The 21,540-nt window shown below is 37.2% G+C and overlaps 2 protein-coding genes and 2 pseudogenes across 2 annotated transcripts; all 4 read left to right on the forward strand.

Annotated features, from left to right (window-relative positions):
• The first annotated feature begins 1,763 nt into the window (after positions 1–1,763).
• LOC129419497 (extracellular calcium-sensing receptor) lies at positions 1,764–5,108 on the forward strand. The gene is made up of 6 exons (XM_055174629.2): positions 1,764–1,978; positions 2,164–2,455; positions 2,643–3,434; positions 3,661–3,888; positions 3,987–4,110; positions 4,213–5,108. The coding sequence occupies exons 1-6, from the start codon at positions 1,764–1,766 to the stop codon at positions 5,106–5,108; spliced, it is 2,547 nt and encodes an 848-aa protein (XP_055030604.2).
• A 645-nt stretch (positions 5,109–5,753) lies between these two features.
• On the forward strand, positions 5,754–8,945 carry LOC129419496 (extracellular calcium-sensing receptor-like; annotated as a pseudogene).
• A 3,365-nt stretch (positions 8,946–12,310) lies between these two features.
• LOC129419495 (extracellular calcium-sensing receptor-like) lies at positions 12,311–15,386 on the forward strand. The gene is made up of 6 exons (XM_055174627.2): positions 12,311–12,510; positions 12,647–12,932; positions 13,079–13,876; positions 13,958–14,185; positions 14,272–14,395; positions 14,491–15,386. The coding sequence occupies exons 1-6, from the start codon at positions 12,311–12,313 to the stop codon at positions 15,384–15,386; spliced, it is 2,532 nt and encodes an 843-aa protein (XP_055030602.2).
• A 1,905-nt stretch (positions 15,387–17,291) lies between these two features.
• LOC129419494 (extracellular calcium-sensing receptor-like) lies at positions 17,292–21,172 on the forward strand (annotated as a pseudogene).
• The last annotated feature ends 368 nt before the right edge of the window (positions 21,173–21,540 follow it).

Consider the following 21,540-nt stretch of genomic DNA (forward strand, 5'->3'; position numbering starts at 1 on the left):
TACGAGGCCACACCCTTGTCACGCCTACCGGTTCGAGAGGGCAGGAGGGAGGGAGATTCAACTAGGCTAAAAACAACTTTTACAGACACCGGGTCTCTGCGCGAATTAGTTGATATATTATTATAAATACTAAAGTTACCTTTTCCACTTTGAAATGGTGATAAGTTGCGTTGTCCCGGGATGTTCAACCCAAACCGGGAAAGGGCAAGCAGTAAGTTTTCATCATTTGCCGCGGTGTAAACAATGGCTGCGGACTATCAACCACCCAAAGTTTCGAGAAGACACTGATGGGGTAAAATTGAAAAACCTGAGGGTTTGCAGTCTCGATTTCAAGCTGGAAGACATCGAACCCAATGTACTCAGAATGAAGCGAAACACACTAAAGGACACTGCAATTCCGTCCATATTTACCTTCCCAGACACGACAAACAGCCGGGGCCATCTGGTATCAAACGCATTCGTCTAGACCGCCAGGCAAGTCTCACACCACCTCGGCTAAAGCAGCAGCTGTAGCAGCCTCTTGTTCCTCAATCATCCGTAACTGTTCCTCGCGGTATTGCGGCTCGTACAGGTAACCACGACAATCCGATTCGAGCAACAGGTCATCAAAATCCCCTTCTGCCATCTCGTTTTGAAAACTACACTCTGCCATCGTGGTTTGTTTACTTGGCTGTCTCCACAAAGCAAGATCAGGCTAGCTTAGCTTAGCGAAGATTAAAGATGTCTGACTCTTATGTTGTTCGGGCTTTTCCGAATGGACACGCAGTCCAACCCCTATGGGCGGGGAGAAAACATGAGGAAGTAGCTCGTAATACTGGCTGTAGTCTTTGCCTCTGGCCAAAAAGTCCTCCGATGACGCAAAAATCATAATTTTGCGTCATCGGAGGACTTTTTTGCACAACCAGAATACAGATATCTCTCCTCTCACGGGAACATGAGGGAGGGAAACACGGTCATTCAAAAATACTGTCAGGTTTCTACTAATACAAAGCTGAATGCTAAATTGGTGAAGCAAAAATTCAGTGAGTTTGAATTGACCGATACATTATTGCTATTAAACTGTCCTCTCTTACACTTAGCATTTGATGATAAAACTATATCTTGCCTACATCTAAATGTTAGAGGTTGCAAGCTTAATGGATTGATATTTTATTAATTATCAATTGAATTAATGGTGCATTGTGCAACTTATAGAAGGGTCTCTTGACAGAAATGGAACATAATATACATAACTATATAATCAGTGGTGTATAAAGGGCTACAAAATGAACTGTATTGTTTTTGTTAACTTAGAATGACACATTTTTATCTACATACTGCACACATCCCCCTACATGGATGTCGCTATTTCGCACCTCCATGTTTCTACAGTAGCCCTAATCTGACAAAGTGCTCTATAGAGTTTTGCGATACAGTACATTGTCTCAGATGATGATAAGTTTGTCCTGTAGCGGCTACCATGGATTCTCAATCTGCTTCAAAAGGGAGGGATGAGCTGTGGACTAAGCCCCTGGTTGCAATTCACAATATCAACGCTATGCAGCTAAAACACTTTTAATTAAAAAGCTTTACAGGTAGCAATCTTTTTCCTGATCATGTCAGAATGAAGCACCTCCTTCAAAAAAAGTCCAGTTGTGCAGTTTTTCCACAGAGGATAAATAGCCTGTCTTTCTTCTATAAATATCACAAAACAATACCTGTTCAACCTATTGTCACTTCCAACCTAGTACATCTCTAATATCCAGTTTGCATTTAATAGATGAATGGAGCCATTCTTTGCACTTGTGCATGTAGTAATGACCATTGTTACTTTTACCAGAGCTAATGAAACCGCCTGTACACTGCGAGGACAGCCTGTCTACCCTCAGCTATGGAAAGACGGAGACATAATACTTGGAGGGGTTTTTTCCTTCCATAGTAGCTGGGAAGTCAGACAACTTACATATTCGATTACACCACCTCCACTACAGTGCATCAGGTAGGAAACACCTGACAATCAGTACATCTAAGGTTCTTTAAATGTAAAATATAAATTAAATTGTTTTTATTCATTACCTTTGTTTCATTGCTGTAGCTGACATACTTTTTACTCACTACTGTAATAAAATTATCAAATTGATTTAGATTGACCTAAATATAATAAATGTCTATTTTTAAAAAAAGTCTTAATTACAGAGATTTCCAGTATGTACAGTCAATGCTCTTCGCAATAGAGGAAATCAATAACAGCTCCACTTTGCTGCCAGGGGTCTCATTGGGCTATAAGATCTATGATACTTGTGGCTCAATGGCAATGGCTGTTAGAGTGACAATGGCTCTTGCTAATGGACATGAGAACACAACTTCTGATGGACTTTGCACAAAGCATGGCTATGTCCAAGCCATACTTGGAGACACAACATCATCAGCATGCATGGCAATGGCAAAAAGTATTGGACCATTTAACCTTCCAATGGTATTAATTGCTTTTCTGACTAGCACCTCGCCTGTTTCTATGTTACTGTAGTACAATTTCTCAACATATATTTCCTTAGTTTAAATTTTACACTGTAAGTTGTTTAAAATGTTGTTGTTGTAGCAGAAAAATATTACAAAAATATTAAAATAATATATTAACTTAAAAATACTCAATTTTATTCTAGATCAGTCATTACGCCACCTGTGAGTGTCTTAGTGATAAAACCAAATATCCTTCATTTCTTCGAACTATTACAAGTGATTATTATCAAAGCAGAGCACTGGCAGAGTTGGTGAGACACTTTGGTTGGACATGGGTGGGAGCCATAAGAACAGACGACGATTATGGTAACAGTGGAATGGCCACTTTCACTAGAGTCGCTGAGCAGATGGGCATCTGTCTGGAATATTCCCTCCCGTTTTTCAGAACGTATCCAGAAGACAAAGTAATGCGAATAATTGAGCAGATTAAAAGCTCTACTTCTCGAGTAATTGTGGGATTTCTTGTGCACTGGGATTTGGAAGTTCTGCTGCATAAATTTGTTGAACACAACATCACAGGATTTCAGTGGGTGGGCACAGAAGGATGGATATCAGATTCAGTCATTGCCAGTATGGATAAGCACCATATTTTACAAGGGGCCATTGGATTGGCTATTCCCAAAAATCAAGTAACAGGTCTAAAAGAATTCATTCTAGATATAAAGCCATTGAAATCCTCAGGAAGTGTCATTTTCAGTGAGCTTTGGGAAGCTTTGTTTGAGTGTAAATACTCCACTAAGAATGATTCAACATTTGCAACTGAATGTACAGGCAATGAGAAACTTTCAGACATGCAAAATAAATTCACAGACATGTCACTCATGCCCATCTTCAGCAATGTGTATAAAGGAGTGTATGCTGTTGCTCATACACTTCATGACCTTCTGGGCTGCAAGGACAAATGTGCCACAAAGAAACAGCCTGACCCCTCAACAGTGCGTTAACACCATATTCATATTCTACCTTCATTTTATTATGTCTTTTAAAATTGTTTTGCACATTAAAAATAGCAACAGTAAGCTATAGCAAATAGAATTATTTGTGTAGCATTTTATAAAAGTTAACATACAACCACATTTTAATGTGCAGATTAAGAATGAGCCTGTATGACTTCTTTTAATGACTTATTTATGTATTAAAATTCTTCAATTTTTTTTAAAGTTTCTGAAGCACCTGAGAAAGGTACGATTTAAAACAAAAGATGGTGAGGTGGTTTACTTTGATGAGAATGGAGAGGCAGTGGCAAAATATGAAATAATAAATTGGCAATCAAGTAAAATAAAACACGATGAATTTGTCCCTGTGGGACTTTATGATGCATCCCTTCATGTGAAAGATCGTTTGTCAGTTAATATGGCTGCAATTGTATGGGCAAATAATAAAACAAAGGTGAGATTCTGACACATTTAGGTGTATTGTGTGACCATAGTGTAATGCAATAATACATGTTACAGCATTGTAAAAAAGTTTACATTTATGGGTTGCAGGTGCCTGTGTCTATGTGCAGTCAGAGTTGTCCTCCTGGCACTAGGAAGGCTGTGCAGAAAGGAAAACCTATATGTTGTTATGACTGCATACCATGTACAGAAGGTGAAATCAGTAACACTACAGGTACAATACAAAAATATAAACATGGCACAGTTAAAGCAAGAACTGCATACGTTATAACTGTATGTTTAATGCTAATACTGTTATTATTGCACATTATAACAGATTCTATAACATGTCTGCGGTGCAATGAAGACTTCTGGTCAAATCTACAAAAGGATGGATGTGTTGAGAAGGAGACCGAATATTTGTCTTATAAGGAGATCATGGGAATTTTGCTCACAACTATTTCAGTTATTGGTGCATTTATAACACTTATAATTGCAGTCATATTTTTGAGATACAAAAACACTCCCATAGTAAAAGCAAATAACTCAGAACTGAGTTTCCTCCTTCTGTTTTCACTAATGTTGTGTTTTCTCTGTTCACTTACTTTCATTGGTCGACCCTCTGAGTGGTCCTGTATGTTGCGTCACACAGCGTTTGGGATCACTTTTGTCCTCTGTATCTCCTGTGTTTTGGGGAAAACAATAGTGGTGTTAATGGCATTCAAGGCTACACTTCCAGGAAGTAATGTCATGAAATGGTTTGGGCCTCCTCAACAAAGACTCAGTGTTCTTGGTTTCACACTTATACAAGTTCTTATCTGTGTGCTTTGGCTAACAATATCTCCTCCTTTTCCCTTTAAAAATTTAAAATACTTCAAAGAAAAGATCATATTAGAGTGTAACGTGGGCTCAGCTGTAGGTTTCTGGGCTGTGTTGGGTTATATTGGACTCCTTGCTATTCTCTGTTTCTTTTTAGCTTTCCTGGCTCGAAAACTACCTGATAACTTCAATGAAGCTAAATTCATCACATTCAGTATGCTCATATTCTGTGCTGTATGGATCGCTTTTATTCCAGCTTATGCCAGTTCACCTGGAAAGTTTACTGTAGCTGTTGAGATATTTGCTATTTTAGCTTCAAGTTTTGCTTTGCTGTTCTGCATCTTTCTCCCAAAATGCTATGTAATTTTATTCAAGCCAGAGAAAAATTCTAAGAAGCACATGATGGGCAAGTAATGTTTTATGTATTTTACTAATAAAATACAGTTTATGACAAATATGTGAATGAAGTTTAATAAAATGCAACAATGGGCAACAATGTGAGTATCAGAAGTACAAACGCATTTCAATAAATGTTAATTGATGTATATTTATATTTAGCGTGAAACTAATGACCCCCCCCCCAACAGTATCCACCTGCAAAAGTTGTCACTGGGCCAACCCTTTTCAAAAAATTGACCTGGTGCATAGTACCTCAAATGTACCTATACATCCCAAAATTGATACATATTAGAACTTTTTTGATATTGTCCTTTTTTGACCAGAAGTGTCAGGCACTGCAAGACATAAAATAGGTGAGAGGTTATAAGCCCTATTATAACACTGCTCATCATAATTGATATTTGTATTTAAAACTTTTTATGGAAAAAATAAATGGATAAATAACCATAAATCACAACCATCTCACAAAAATCTATAATAACATTTTCAGAAGGAAACACTGGTGGTTGGAAGGTGGCAAAATAAAATGTTTCCTTGAGAAGAATTATGATTGGTACTTTCAGTCTGCTGGGAGTTCTGATGCCATGAATGGCTTCAGTTGTTTAGGATATTAGAGTATATAAATGCGGTGGCCGTTTACGTGCAGGTACAATAGCTGTCATGCAGATACTTCCACTGTTTTTTATGGTCCTGTTAACCCAGGCAGAAAAGCCTGACTGCAGGCCACAGGGGCATCGGCTGCAGCCTGAACTGGAGAAAGATGGAGACGTGATCATCGGGGGTATCTTTTCCTTCCGCACCATACAAGACGGCTACATAGATTCCTTTACAAATATGCCCATGATACGTCCATGCAAAGAGTATGTATATCTCAGTACAATACTTAATTCGTCCTGGATTTCTCATGGGAAAATGTATAAATTGTAAAACGTATGACTATCAAATGTGTTATTTTTTAGAGTATCTTAAATAAATACATCAATAAAAATGAGTTTTGGTAAAACATAACTGACATAAAATTCCTTTAAGTTTCAGTTTCAGAGAATTCAAGTTTGCACACACAATGATGTTTGCAATAGAAGAGATCAACAAAGACACAGATATTCTTCCTGGAGTAACACTGGGTTACAAGATTTACAATCAGTGTGGATCCACAGACATACTAAGAGCAGCAATGGCATTGGTAAGTGGTGTGGAGCCATTACAAACAGATGAATATTGCACTAAGCCAGTTCGAGCAATCATTGGACACTCCGGATCAACACCAACTATGAGCTTTGCAAGGATTGTTGGAAGATTTAACATACCGGTGGTAAGATATACATTTTATCTTCTTTATAAACTGTATATATAGTCTTGATATAGTAAGTTTTGACAATTTTAACTAAAGGTTAAGCAATATTAATTTGATAAACAATTTTAATGCATATTTTATCAAATATTTGTATCTTATCAGACAAAGCAGTTTAAAAAGAATCATTTGTTTTATGTCTGCTCAGATAAGTCATTTTGCTACATGTGCTTGCTTAAGCAATAGAAAGGAGTATCCCTCCTTCTTCAGAACCATTCCCAGTGATTACCACCAGAGCAGAGCGCTGGCCCAGCTGGTCAAACACTTCGGCTGGATGTGGGTTGGAGCGTTAAGCAACAAAAATGATTATGGAATAAACGGGATAACTACGTTCATTACAGCCGCTCATGAGGAGGGGGTGTGCATTGAGTACTCAGAAGCTTTTGAAAGTACCAGTCCCTACAGTGAAATACTGAGAATTGTGAATATCATCAGAGGGTCCACCTCAAAGGTAATAATGGCCTTCATGTCACACAGAGAAATTAAGATGCTGGTGGGGGAGTTATACAAGCAGAACATTACAGGACTTCAGTGGATTGGAAGTGATGCTTGGATCACAGACGACTCGCTTCCTGAGCCCAGGACACACGCTGCTGATCGGATCTATAGGATTTACTGTCCGCAACGCACAGATCCCTGGACTAGGACCTTTTCTTCAGGAGGTCAACCCTTCTCAATTTCCCGACAGCATTTTTCTCAAGGAATTCTGGGAAAATGTATTTAACTGTTCTTTAACTCAGAGTGAAGCTAGGAAGAGCTGTAATGGCTCCGAGCACCTGCGAGATGTGCCAAACTCCTTTACTGATATGACTGATTTAAGGTTCACTAATAATATATATCAAGCTGTTTATGCAGTGGCCCATGCTATTCACAATTTCATGCTTTCATGTGAGAAAAACAAAAGCTCCATTCCTACTGACATCTGTCCAAAGCTTAATCAAATAACACCATGGCAGGTAAAGACGGAAATAATGAAATATTAATATACTATAAAATTGAAATGGTACTGCACACACTAATGTTTAACTTTAATTTGTGTGCTTAAGGTCTTAAACTTCTTGCAATCTGTAAATTTCACCACACCTGGGGGCGAAAATTTTGTCTTTTTTGACAACAATGGAGATTCACCAGCTAGGTATGAGCTGATAAATCTGCAAAGTGTTAATAAAGGAAAAATGGAGGTAGATACAATTGGCTACTATGATGCTTCTTTGCCTAAAGGTCAGCAGTTCTCTATGAACGATGTTCAGATAGTCTGGCGAAAAGGAAGCAATATGGTAAAATTTTTGTGTATAAATAAAATAAAGTTTGGATTTACAGAGGAATAAGCAGATATTATATGTTTGTGTATGCATATGGCAGGTGCCTGTGTCTGTGTGCAGTGAGAGTTGTCCTCCAGGCACTAGGAAGGCTGTACAGAAAGGAAGACCTGTCTGCTGTTATGACTGCATACAATGTCCACCAGGAGAGATCAGTAATAAAACAGGTAACAATCTCAATACTTTAATAACCACTCAAACACTTACATATAAAGCAACAGTGTTCGCTATTAATATTTTATTTTATTTTGGCTATTTGTCTAGATTCCATTGGTTGCCTCAAATGCCCTGTTGCACAGTGGTCTAATACAAGAGGAGATGCCTGCATCCCTAAAGAAGTGGAATTCTTGTCATATGAAGAAATAATGGGAATAACTCTGGCATTGTTTGCTTTGATTGGGGTCTTTTTGACAATTGTAGCCATGCTTATTTTCTATATCTACAGAAGCACACCTATTGTCAGAGCAAACAACTCAGAGCTGAGCTTCCTGCTGCTCTTCTCATTGACTTTGTGTTTTCTCTGTTCACTTACTTTCATTGGTCGCCCCACCGAGTGGTCCTGTATGTTGCGTCACACAGCATTTGGAATCACTTTTGTCCTTTGTATCTCCTGTGTTCTGGGGAAAACAATAGTGGTGTTAATGGCATTCAAGGCCACGCTTCCAGGAAGTAATGTTATGAAATGGTTTGGGCCTGCACAACAGAGACTCAGTGTACTTGGCATCACACTCATTCAGGTTCTTATCTGTTTGTTTTGGTTAACTTTATCTCCTCCTCTTCCAATTATGAACTTAAATCATTACCAAGACAAAATCATTTTAGAATGTAATTTAGGTTCTGCTGTTGGTTTCTGGGCTGTGCTAGGTTATATTAGTCTCCTGGCTTTGATTTGCTTTGTTTTAGCTTTTCTGGCACGGAAACTGCCAGATAATTTTAATGAAGCTAAATTTATCACATTCAGTATGCTCATATTCTGTGCTGTATGGATCACATTTATCCCGGCTTATGTAAGTTCACCTGGAAAGTTTATTGTAGCTGTGGAGATATTTGCGATTTTAGGATCAAGCTTTGGCTTACTGTTCTGCATTTTCCTGCCAAAATGCTATATAATTTTGATGAGACCTGAAATGAACACCAAAAAGCTTGTCATGGGAAAGTCATCTCAGGTTGTTCATCATTAGATACTACACTGTAGGTTAAACACTAAGACATAATGTGAGACTAAAAAATCTTCAGGAAAGTTTACATTAGCCTACAGCATTTTACAATTTTTACAAATAAAATACCATTTCTACAAATAAAATACAATTTTATTTGTTATAAGATAAACATTTTCTTAAGCTGAGAATCAGTTTAAATTAAACATGCAGTAGAGATTTTTCTCACACATTAGAAAAGTTTCACAAATCAGCGGTGCTCTTTACAGAAACAACAAAAAATTGAAGATTGAATGATACATGAGTGATACAATCTTAAGAAAATTTATAAGATAACAAAAACAAACAGCTGTGTCTTGCATTTTGACTACAGTTACTACTACTAATGTGAATAATGTCCACCTAATATATCTCTTTAAACATGAACATAAAAGCACATCTACAAAAAACACAAATAAAGTGAAGTAAAAGTGACATGTTTGTCAAGTATGAAACACATACTCAAAATGTGACCTCTGAATTTAACCCATCCCAGTGAGTAATGAACACACGCACCCGGAGCAGTGGGCAGCTATCCCTACAGCACCCGGGGAGCAATTGGGGTTAAGGTGCCTTGGTCAAGGCACATACCTCAATCACATCCTGCCGGCCGTGAGACTCGAACCGGCCACTTTTGGGTTACAAGCCAGGTATGGTTATGGTTCATCAAACAGAATGAGTATGAGTGTGAGTATAAAAATACAATTTCCAAAATACAGCAAGCTGTGCCTGCTTTGTTGATTGATCAATAAAACAAACATGGGCATAATGAAAACAAAGACCAAGGACTCAATTGCTAAGTGAGCACACAAATGCACAGCACCACAAAATGTTTTCTTCCAAAATATAGCTGTACACCAACAGTACCCATATCACAACCCTATATCACGAAATTATGTACCTATAGGCACCTATGGACCAACGTGACAATGTCACGTTTCGCCGCGTTTGAGCTTGAACATGTCACGCTTTTCTGTTTGTGTCACTGTCACGTATTTGTAACTTTTTTGTCCTATTTTCAAACTTCGGTTTAGGGTTAGATTTGGTGCTTGCGTTAGTATGTCACTTTAAGTATTGGTTTATAAAAAAAAAGATACAAGACTAATTCTTTTATATTTTCTCAACTTTAACCAATTGTTGCCTGACATTGGGGTTAGAGTTGGGTTTGGGTAGAGATGTCATTTTATGTAAATCTTACCTTAAACCGAAGCAACAATGGTAAGAAATTAGGACAAAAAAGTTGAGTAACCAATACGTGACAGTGACACAAACAGAAAAGCGTGACATGTTCACGCTCAAACGCGGCGAAACGTGACATTGTCCATACATGACATTGTCCATACGTGCCTATAGGTAAATAATTTCGTGATATTGGGTTGCATGTCAACAATAATGGCGTGTTTGTTGTATAAAGTGGCATGTATTACAACAAAACCTTCCAAAAATGAATAAAAACCACTAAAACTGTTTTTTAAAATTCAGAATATAATGCAATTGTTATTATTATATTATTTATAATAAATATTAATATTATTACTGTTATTATTATTTTAATATAGGTGTGTGTATAAATAATGCAATAAGAAATGTTAATTTAACATTACAATGAAATATTTATTTCTATTTTGATTTATAAAATTAAAAATGTTGTTTTGTAAATAATCAGGTATTTAATGGAATTAAAAACATTTCATATTTAACATTAATAATATTAAAGAGCTCCTTTTCATGATTTTACTTTTTTGTGTGTGTAATTGTGTGTTAGTACATGTTAACAATATGTAAAGTGTTCATAGCTCATGCGGCAGGATCGTGGCGGTAACCATGTTTTGTGTGGTAGCACATGGCCTTTTGTTTGGGCTGTGTGCTTCCGTGTCTTGTCTCTGCCCCCCCCCCCGTTTGCTTGTTAATTATTGTTTAACTGCCCTAACCTGACCTTTTCTTGTTATCTTGTTTAGTTTTCCTATTTAAGGCCCTAGTGTGTTCTGTCCTTTGCTGTATCGTTTCGGTTTGTTTGACAAAATCAAAGTCAAGTCAAGTCAAGTCAAGTTAAGCAGTCTCCTCATGAATCATGACACGAAGTTACAAATTCCAAAGTAAACGATGACATGAGTTATTGTCTCTAACTGAAATAATTTTCATTTAAATATGCAAGGGTTGTAATCATCAGTTTACTTCTGTAACAAGTCGACGTAGACTTTTCATGCACATTTTCATAATTCCACCTGCTCTATGCTTTGGTAAACTCTCAAAAAACGCACTGGTGTCTAAAGGGAACGGAAGTGGCTATGGGAGCTGATATTCCAAATATGGTAAGGCGCTTAACATTTCGTCACACACTTGCGCACATTGCGCTTTTCAGAATGATGAGCTGTGTACAATTAAACGCATTTCAGCAAGGCGGGGCATAGAAGAGCAACAATAATGTACGATTTTAACCATAAACTGCGTAAACACATTGCATTACACCAAATACACACAATAATGTTCTTTGCAATGATATATGGGGCTCTTTAATATAGATTTATATTCCAATATTAGCTTGATAAAAGATTTCAAATGAACTATTAATATTAGTTTAATAACAGAATATTTTTTCTATTTAATATGTGAGCATGGCGCCCCCATGTTGACAACATGATTTCACACAATTGAGTTGCTAAAAAATAACAAAAGTGGTAAAGTGATAAAGACAAAACTGTCCATTACAATAATGCCCATTACAAATGTGTACAGAAAAACAAAGATTAAAAAAAGACGAACTGTGAAGCACATTTGGAATTAAAAGAATCCTACCTAAAAGTGCTCCCTATAAGAAAAAATTACAATGAATAATAATTTAATAACAACTTTTTCTTACTTGCTTCTGACACTTTCTATTGTCTGTAAAACTGTTGTATAAAGGCAATATTACATTTGCAGTTCCACTGTTATGGCCATATATCAGCTGGCCGGGATTACTTGTGACCTTGGGCTTCAACCAAATTGCAGCCATAATGACATACATTTTGATTTTTTAATCATGTAAAATGTACTTTTCATTATCTCTGTCTTTTCTGTGCACATTCTTGTGATGCTATCAGCCAATCAGCCATCTCATGGCCTATTTGTCCTGTTTTATCTAGTGCCTGACAGGCATGTGTGACTGTAAATGCTGCAACCTTTTTATTTTCTATTTAGTTATATAATTTACAGAAGTACAATACACGGTTATTAATATATGTGACTCTTTCTCATTGGCTAATGTAAGTTCAAAGCAGAAAACATGCAAAGCAACACCCACAACATGAAATTTAACCGCTCTTATATAAGACCGCATCGGAGGTTAAGCTGCATATAAGAAGGGTTAGAATGGGGTTCCTACACACATGGCTTCTGTTCACACTGGTGCGTGCAGCTGACCCTCCATGCAAGTTATGGGGGCCTCCTGACACCCCTCAGCTCAGAAGAGATGGGGATGTGACAATTGGTGGCATCTTCTCCTTCCACAACAGCTGGGAGGAGATGATACCCACATTCACATCAAGACCAAAGCGGCCAAAATGCAAAAGGTGAGCGCGTAGAGAAATTATTTTATTACATAAACAATTAATAATAAATGCTGTCATTTTCCAGCAGGTCATAATATCACGTATATGTTGTAAATGCATGTAAACTAAATGATGACTTTATGACTATATTTTATAGTTTGAGCCTCAGAGAATTTCAAAATGCACAGACAATGGTGTTTGCCATTGAAAAAATCAACAACAGAACTGATATTCTTCCGGGGGTCAGTTTGGGTTACAAAATCTATGATTCGTGTGGATCCATTGAAGAGGCTCTCAGAGCATCTCTGTCATTAGTTAATGAGGGAAATGAAACTCAAATGTCTTGTCAAAGACCTAACACAGTTCAAGCTATCATTGCAGAAACCTCCTCCACACCAACTATTGCTATATCTTCAACTGTTGGACCTTTGCATATACCGGTGGTAAGTTAATCTTTCCTGTTCAAATTTTTCTTCTTGTCAAAAGCCTTAAAACATTTTTTCCAAGATTTGTTTGAGAATAATTATTATAAATACTCCATGCATGTAATCATTTTACTCACAAATTTTGTTTAATGGGGATCCTGCAGATAAGTCATTTTGCAACCTGTGCCTGCCTCAGTGACAGAAAAAAGCACCCTTCCTTCTTCAGAACCATTCCCAGTGACTACTACCAGAGCAGAGCACTGGCCAAACTGGTCAAGTATTTTGGCTGGACGTGGGTGGGGGCTCTCTGCAGTGATAATGACTATGGAAATAATGGCATGAACACGTTTATCAAAGCAGCCACAGAATTCGGCGTGTGTGTCGAATTTTCAGAGGCGTTCTTCAGGACCGATCCCAGGGAGGAAATTTTAAGAGTTGTGAACATTGTTAAAAGTTCAAGCTCTAAAGTGATTGTGGCCTTTGTATCTTATTCAGACATGGAGGTACTTCTAGGTGAATTAGCCCAGCAGAATATCACTGGACTGCAGTGGATAGGTAGTGAGTCCTGGATCTCTGATATGAACATTGCTACTGGTAAATGGCAACACATTCTTAGAGGGTCTATGGGCTTTGCCATCCCAACAGCTGAAATAACAGGCCTTGGGGAATTTCTTACCAAACTTAACCCATCATCTGGTATCGATCTTTATAAAGAATTATGGGAAACTATATTTCAATGTGAAGAAACTGCAGGGAGTGGGAATATATGCAAAGGCAACGAAAACCTGATCAATGTGCAGAACCAGTACACAGATGTCACAGAATTACAGATTGCTAACAATGTTTACAAAGCAGTATATGCAGTTGCTCATGCTCTAAATGGAACAATGAGCTGTTCAAAATGGGGCACAAATCAAGGCAATGCAAGCAAATGCATGGAAGCACTCAACAATACATGGCAGGTATGAGCACCACATAAGCTTAATTTTCTCCATTAAAATTGCATTTGTTCATCTTACTAAATGAAGGCTTTTCTTGTTCAGGTAGTTAATGCAGTAAGGGAAGTAAGTTTCTTCACAGGAACTGGGGAAAAAGTGTACTTTGATGAAAATGGAGATCCGGCAGCAAGGTATGACCTATTAAACTGGCAGCGAGGGAAGGATGGGACAATCAAGTTTGTTAAAGTGGGTTTTTATGATGCCTCTTTACAACCAGACTTTCAGCTTTCATTTAACAACATCAGCATAGTCTGGGCCAAGAGCCAACACAGGGTAACGATTGTGATTCACAAAGCAGGCATATAGCCTAATGTATTTTCTATAAACCTAAAACTGGTGCATATTGTCATATTTTACAGGTGCCTGTGTCTGTGTGCAGTGAGAGTTGTCCCCCTGGCACCAGAAAGGCTGTGCAGAAAGGAAGACCTGTCTGCTGTTATGACTGTATTACATGTGCAGATGGAGAAATCAGTAATGAGACAGGTACAGTTAATGTGCCACAAACTCAACACTATACATAGGGTTAATAAGCAGTAGCGTAAGTGTAATAAATTGTTGAATATAATTTGTATCCTCAGATTCTGTGACTTGCCTCAAGTGCCCCCCAACATTTTGGTCAAACCAATGGAGAAATGCATGTGTCCTTAAACTTGTAGAATATCTGTCATTTGAAGATGTGATGGGAATTGTTCTGGTTGTCTTTTCTTTGCTAGGTGTGTCGTTTACATTAGGCATCTCTTTTATTTTCTTTGTACATAAGGATACCCCTATAGTAAAAGCCAACAATTCAGAATTGAGCTTCCTGTTGCTCTTCTCATTGACTTTGTGTTTTCTCTGTTCACTTACTTTCATTGGTCGTCCCACTGAATGGTCCTGTATGTTGCGTCACACAGCATTTGGGATCACTTTTGTCCTCTGTATCTCCTGTGTTCTGGGAAAAACAATAGTGGTGTTAATGGCATTCAGGGCCACACTTCCAGGAAGTAATGTCATGAAATGGTTTGGGCCTGTACAACAGAGACTCAGTGTGATTACCTTTACTTTATTACAAGTCATAATTTGTGTGCTTTGGTTAACTATATCACCTCATTTCCCTTATATGAACATGAATCATTACCAGGAGAAAATCATTCTTGAATGTCATTTAGGTTCACCGTTTGGTTTCTGGGCTGTGTTGGGTTATATTGGTCTTCTGGCTGTTTTGTGCTTTATTCTGGCCTTTCTGGCTCGGACGTTGCCAGATAACTTCAATGAAGCTAAATTCATCACATTCAGTATGCTCATATTCTGTGCTGTATGGATCACATTTATCCCAGCTTATGTCAGTTCACCTGGAAAATTCACAGTAGCTGTGGAGATATTTGCTATTTTAGCATCTAGTTTTGGACTATTATTTTGCATATTTGCCCCAAAATGTTACATCATTTTACTGAGGCCAGAACAAAACACAAAGAAACACATGATGGGAAAGTAATAAGAAACATGTAGATTGTATATTAATTCTAAATTAAAATTTCTTAGATCTTTATTATATGAACATATATGTGATTTTAGCTTCTATTTTGGTGTTATTTTACCAAATAAATATTCTAATAAATTATGAACAAAAAAATCTGGAATCGGTCTTTCTCAGATGTGTGTCTTTGCTGTGTGTGACGTCACCAAAGCGCCATTTTGGAGGAATCTCCACTGACTGTAAGCAATAGAAAAGATTAAAAGCGGAGATATTCTGAGTAAATAAATCAGCAAGGTGACTCAACAACACCTTATCAAGAAAAGATCATTAAAGATACCAGGCACTGTTATTTGGATAAACTGTCATCCATTCAGAACAACAAGCTGACTAAATTAAGTATAACTTCATATTTAGATATAGTAAGCCATCTTGTTTATGGTTGAGAACAATGTAAACACTATAAACCTGCTGAAATCCATGAACATATGGAATGCTTATGAACATACCAATGATGGATACAGGATTTATATACATTGCAATTAAACTAATACTTTCTGTATGTGTTTGTTCTAGCATGCAATGTTACCTATTATTTGTTACTCTCTCTTAAATAAGAGTGTTTATTTACATGCACAAGTATATAAAATGTACTGTCAGCTACTTTTTGGGGCGGTTTCCCGGACAGGGATTAGACTAGTCCTAGACTAAAACATTTTTAAGAGCTGTTCAAACTGAAAACAACTAAGGCCTTGTCCTGGATTAAGCTAATCCCTGTCCGGGAAACCGCCCCATAGTGCTTAAATACAAATCCTGTTTATGTTTTACTGCAGAACATGTTGTGCTTTTGTAACTGGTTATCACCATATGAGTTAAACACCTTAAGCATTAAATCTTACCCTACCCTCAGTTCGGTTTCCATATGTGAAGTGAAGACAATAAACAAGATAACAATAAAGAACATAAAAATTCATTATAAAGACGTTGTAAAATCTTACATTATTGTGTATGCAAGGCTGGTCAAGCATTAAAAAGTATTAGAATCTACATCAAAGACACAATCTACATCAAATTAAATGTATCCAGTCCTGCTCCTGGAGGAATAGGTCATGAGGTCAGCTCCAATCCCATGAACTCAAGCACATGGGAAACCAAAAATAAAAATTTTTCCATTGTGTTTTTTAACCTCTTCGACTTTGATACCTTACAAATGGCGATGATGCCCATAATGACCTTTGGTTTTTGCAGGCCTGACATCACCTGATATAGACTGATAGGCAATATACAATGAATAATAGTGTGCCGAAAACATATTAGGGGCCAATAAATTAATATTACGTTTAGAATGACTATTTTTGTTCATTTTTCTTGACTTGTATGCATATTTGTTTTAATAAACACCCTTACTGACACCAAAGCAGTCATCTAAAAGTGATTATAATGATAATTATAAATGATAACCCAGCTTCGAGATTGGAACGGCTAGTACAGTGCAGTCTATGTACTGATGCTGTACTATAATATATACAGCAAATGTTTTAAGATAATGTTATAATTTTGTCCAATATACTGAACATTAAACTTTATTTCATAGAATATTTTAACCTGTGTCTAAAGACATCTAATTCTGTATATAGTGTAGGCCAGCATATGTATTCTATACTGTATAAATACATCATCAACACCTATGCACTTAGCAACTGTACAAAATATAAAAGGTCAAAGAAAACTAAAACTTTGAGACGTGTAATTTTAACTAACTGCAAAAAAATTGCCAGTGCGTTTAAATGGGGGTTTATTTTTATTTAAAAGAAATTGATGTGACAATAAAGTATATCATCTGTTTAGGGTGTCAACTTAAATGTTAGGCTATATAAAGGGGCATGATGTGTTTGGTTTCAAGCATTTATGAAGTTCCGACCCACAATGCTGAATCTGGAGCTGTTATTGCTTATGTCAGTGCTGATCAGGGCAGAACAGCCCGTTTGTAGGCGACAGGGCAACACACAGCTTCCTGAGTTTTTTAAAGATGGAGACCTAAAAATAGGAGGCATCTTCACATTTTACACTGGATATACTGGGGTAATTCCAAAGTTTGACCGCTTACCTCCTCAACCAAAGTGCAAGGAGTAAGTATGCTTTATCAAATGCATTTTTTTTAGTTTTGATGTATTGTAATTTACTAAATTATATAATATATTGATTTTGCTTACACTCAACTACACAGTGCAAATTAAATATTGTATATTTAGTGTTTTCTTGTGCAATCTTGTGTCTCTTTTAATTTCCTCTAACTTTTTTCCTTATCAAGTATCAATTACAGGTAATTTAAATTTGCATACACCATGATCTTTGCAATAGAGGAAATAAATAAAAACCCAATCATCATCCCAAACTACCCTGTGGGATATGAAATCTTTAACGCCTGTGGATTCTCTAATATCCTTCTATCTGCACTCGCACTGTCTAATGGACAAGAAAGCATCATCGATCAAGGAAACTGCACCAAGGCCAATACAGTACAGGCTATCATAGGTCATTCAGGATCCACTCCAACCATTGGTTTTGCAAGAATAATGGGCAGATTTCAAATACCCACAGTAAGATACCACCATTGTATTTTCAAAATGATGCTGACATACCTAAAGTTATCTAATTTGTTCCTGTCATTGTCCCTCACTGTTGTGAAACATGCTGCATTAATATAGACTAAAAGTTGACATAGTGGTGTATAAAAGTCTATCAAGAGACAACTCTTGAAAATGACCCCAGCAATATTCTTTGAATATATTTTGTATGTAAATATAATGTATGTCTGCCCCTCCACAACTTTAATCAAAATCTGATGGTCCATGTTATATTAAAAAAAAATTGAGAATGTTATTTGAAAGCATTTGGGTGCTTGATTAGAAATAAGAAATAGAGCTTTGTATTTTACTGGAATAGTTAGATAAAAAAGTGCAGATCCTAAAGATCTGTAATACATTTGTGTCATGCTGTTTCTTTAAGATATTTAAAAAACCCTAAAACATTATTTTGTGGTAAAAATGTGTTATTTTAACCATTATATTTGCAGTGTAGTCTCAGATTGTAAATTACTTTATATTTTTAAAGTAAACATGTGTCTCAGTCTGCATGAAGAATAGTCTGCTAATGTACAAATTGTGTATAGAAAGCCTAGAGACCTTTCATATTTAAAATCTGCCTCATGCTTTTCTCACATTCGCATTTGTTTGTTCAAACAGATCAGTCATTTTGCTAGTTGCGCTTGCCTGAGCAACAGAAATGAGTTTCCTTCCTTCTTCAGGACTATTCCTAGTGATTACTACCAGAGCAGAGCGCTTGCCCAGCTGGTCAAACAGTTTGGCTGGACATGGGTGGGGGCCTTAAGCAATGACAATGATTATGGTCAAAATGGCATTGCCACATTTATTAAGACTGCCCAAGAGGAGGGAGTATGTGTTGAATACACAGCATCATTTGAAAGCACGGGGTCAATAACTTCATTAACAAAAATAGTAGATATAATCAGAAGGTCCACATCAAAGGTAATAATGGCCTTCATGTCACACAGAGAGATTAAGATGCTGGTGGGGGAGTTATACAGGCAGAACATTACAGGACTGCAGTGGATTGGAAGTGATGCTTGGATCACAGACGACTCGCTTACTGATAGCCCAGGCCACACACTGCTGATCGGATCTATAGGATTCACTGTCCGCAACGCTCAGATCCCTGGACTAGGACCTTTTCTTCAGGAGGTCAACCCTTCTCAATATCCCGACAGCATGTTTCTGAAAGAATTCTGGGAAAACGTATTTCAATGCTCACTGAGTCCTTACAGTGTGCGAGAGAAATGTAATGGTTCTGAAAACTTAAAATACATTAAACATCCCTTCACTGATGTGTCTGATTTGAGATTTACCAACAATGTCTACCAAGCTGTGTATGCAGTTGCTCATGCACTAGATAATTTACTCTCATGTAAGCAACAAAAAGTCACATTTGATAATGGCACCTGTGCACATACAATGACAATACAACCCTGGCAGGTGAGACTGCATAAATGTAATTATTAAATACATTACTATTGAAAAAAAATGCATGCTTTAACACTTTTCCTAAATGTCTTTTAAAAAATCATTTTGGCATTTTAGGTTTTACACTATCTGCAAACTGTTAATTTCAGCACAAATGAGGGAGAAATGCTGTTTTTTGACAGCAAAGGAGACTCCCCCGCAAGATATGAACTGGTAAACTTACAAAAGGTCACGAAAGGCACCATGAATGTGGCAACAATTGGCTATTATGATGCAACCCAACCTCGAGGCCAACAATTTACCATGAACCCAGTCGATATCATCTGGGGAGGAGGCCGTAAGAGTGTAAGAGTCACATTAACTTTCGGATCAAAACATGTTAGTGCACTGATGCATTGTAACGGCATAAATCAACAAGACAAGTCTGCGTAAACATGTGCAAACATGTCACACGGCATATTATTTTTATACATCTTTTCCCTGATGTGTGGTAGGTGCCTGTGTCTGTGTGCAGTGAGAGTTGTCCTCCAGGCACTAGGAAAGCTGTTCAGCAAGGAAGACCCATCTGCTGTTATGATTGTATTCAGTGCCCTCCAGGAGAAATAAGCAACACAACAGGTAACATTTGCTTAATTGCTCTTTTAACGCTTGCAGTTCATCGAACAAAGATCAAATGGAGAAGTTTAACAGTGGTTTACATCTAAATTATCATATGCGATCAATGCAATTGTCAATAAAACATCATATAAAATATTTTAAAGGAGCAGTTTTAGACTCGATGAAGCTTCAATGACATAACAGGCTCATTTTGCAATTGCATTTTCATCCACACTAGATGCGTCTGACTGTGTGAAGTGCCCTTTTGGATACTGGTCCAATAGCAGAAGTGATGAATGTCTCATTAAGACAGTGGAATTCCTGTCATTCACCGAAATCATGGGTATTATTTTGGTGATGTTTGGGTTACTTGGGGCATTTTTAACTTTGTTAATATTTGTAGTTTTCTTTCAGAACAGAGACACTCCGATAGTAAAAGCCAACAACTCAGAACTGAGCTTCCTGTTGCTCTTCTCATTGACTCTATGTTTTCTCTGTTCACTTACTTTCATTGGTCGCCCCACTGAGTGGTCCTGTATGTTGCGTCACACAGCATTCGGGATCACTTTTGTCCTCTGTATCTCCTGTGTTCTGGGGAAAACAATAGTGGTGTTAATGGCATTCAAGGCCACACTTCCAGGAAGTAATGTCATGAAATGGTTTGGGCCTGCACAACAGAGACTCAGTGTTTTTGCCACAACACTCATACAAGTTCTTATCTGTGTGCTTTGGCTAACAATATCTCCTCCTTTTCCAAATATGAACATGAACTACTACAGAGAGAAGGTCATTCTAGAATGCCATTTAGGCTCTGCTGTTGGTTTCTGGACTGTCCTGGGTTATATTGGCCTATTAGCCATATTGTGCTTCATTCTGGCTTTTCTGGCCCGAAAGCTGCCTGATACCTTCAATGAAGCTAAATTTATCACATTCAGTATGCTTATATTTTGTGCTGTGTGGATTACATTTATCCCAGCTTATTTAAGCACACCTGGAAAGTATACAGTAGCTGTGGAGGTTTTTGCCATTCTAGCTTCCAGTTATAGTTTATTGCTCTGTATCTTCATTCCAAAATGTTATGTCATCCTTTTAAGACCAGATGCCAACACAAAAAAGCATCTACTAGGAAAAACACCACATTAACCATAACAGCACATATTGAAACTTATTAAAAATCAATACAATACATGTAACATATCGGGCCAAATGTTTAATTTATTACAAAAATATAACACATCACATAGAACATGGTAAAAGCTGTGAAGACACATGTGTCCAGATGTGGATAAAAATAACCTACTGAGTCCCAGGTAAAATCATATATATCATCTCCCTCTAGTGGAAAAAGACTGTAGGCCAACTAATGTAAGATCTAAATTGTACAATTGTGTCTTATTCAGATCCTTACAAGCGAGTATGACAATAACTAGTGACTTTGCATTTGGCATCTGCATGGCCACTGACAATGTTTTAAGTGTTAACATGAGATCTTGCCAGCTTTGATTCAGTAATACGGTACTTAGAATTCCTAATACCCT

The sequence above is a fragment of the Misgurnus anguillicaudatus genome, chromosome 15 (genome assembly GCF_027580225.2).
Source record: "Misgurnus anguillicaudatus chromosome 15, ASM2758022v2, whole genome shotgun sequence".
Lineage (NCBI taxonomy): Eukaryota > Metazoa > Chordata > Actinopteri > Cypriniformes > Cobitidae > Misgurnus > Misgurnus anguillicaudatus.

Excerpts from the sequence above, each read along its gene's own strand:
- LOC129419497 (XM_055174629.2), top strand. The coding sequence starts at position 1,764 with ATGGAGCCATTCTTTGCACTTGTGCATGTAGTAATGACCATTGTTACT. Across the intron at positions 3,889-3,986 it reads GGGCAAATAATAAAACAAAG|GTGCCTGTGTCTATGTGCAG; the intron begins GTGAGATTCTGA and ends TATGGGTTGCAG. Across the intron at positions 4,111-4,212 it reads TGAAATCAGTAACACTACAG|ATTCTATAACATGTCTGCGG; the intron begins GTACAATACAAA and ends ACATTATAACAG.
- LOC129419495 (XM_055174627.2), top strand. The coding sequence starts at position 12,311 with ATGGGGTTCCTACACACATGGCTTCTGTTCACACTGGTGCGTGCAGCT. Across the intron at positions 13,877-13,957 it reads CACTCAACAATACATGGCAG|GTAGTTAATGCAGTAAGGGA; the intron begins GTATGAGCACCA and ends TTTCTTGTTCAG. Across the intron at positions 14,396-14,490 it reads AGAAATCAGTAATGAGACAG|ATTCTGTGACTTGCCTCAAG; the intron begins GTACAGTTAATG and ends TTGTATCCTCAG.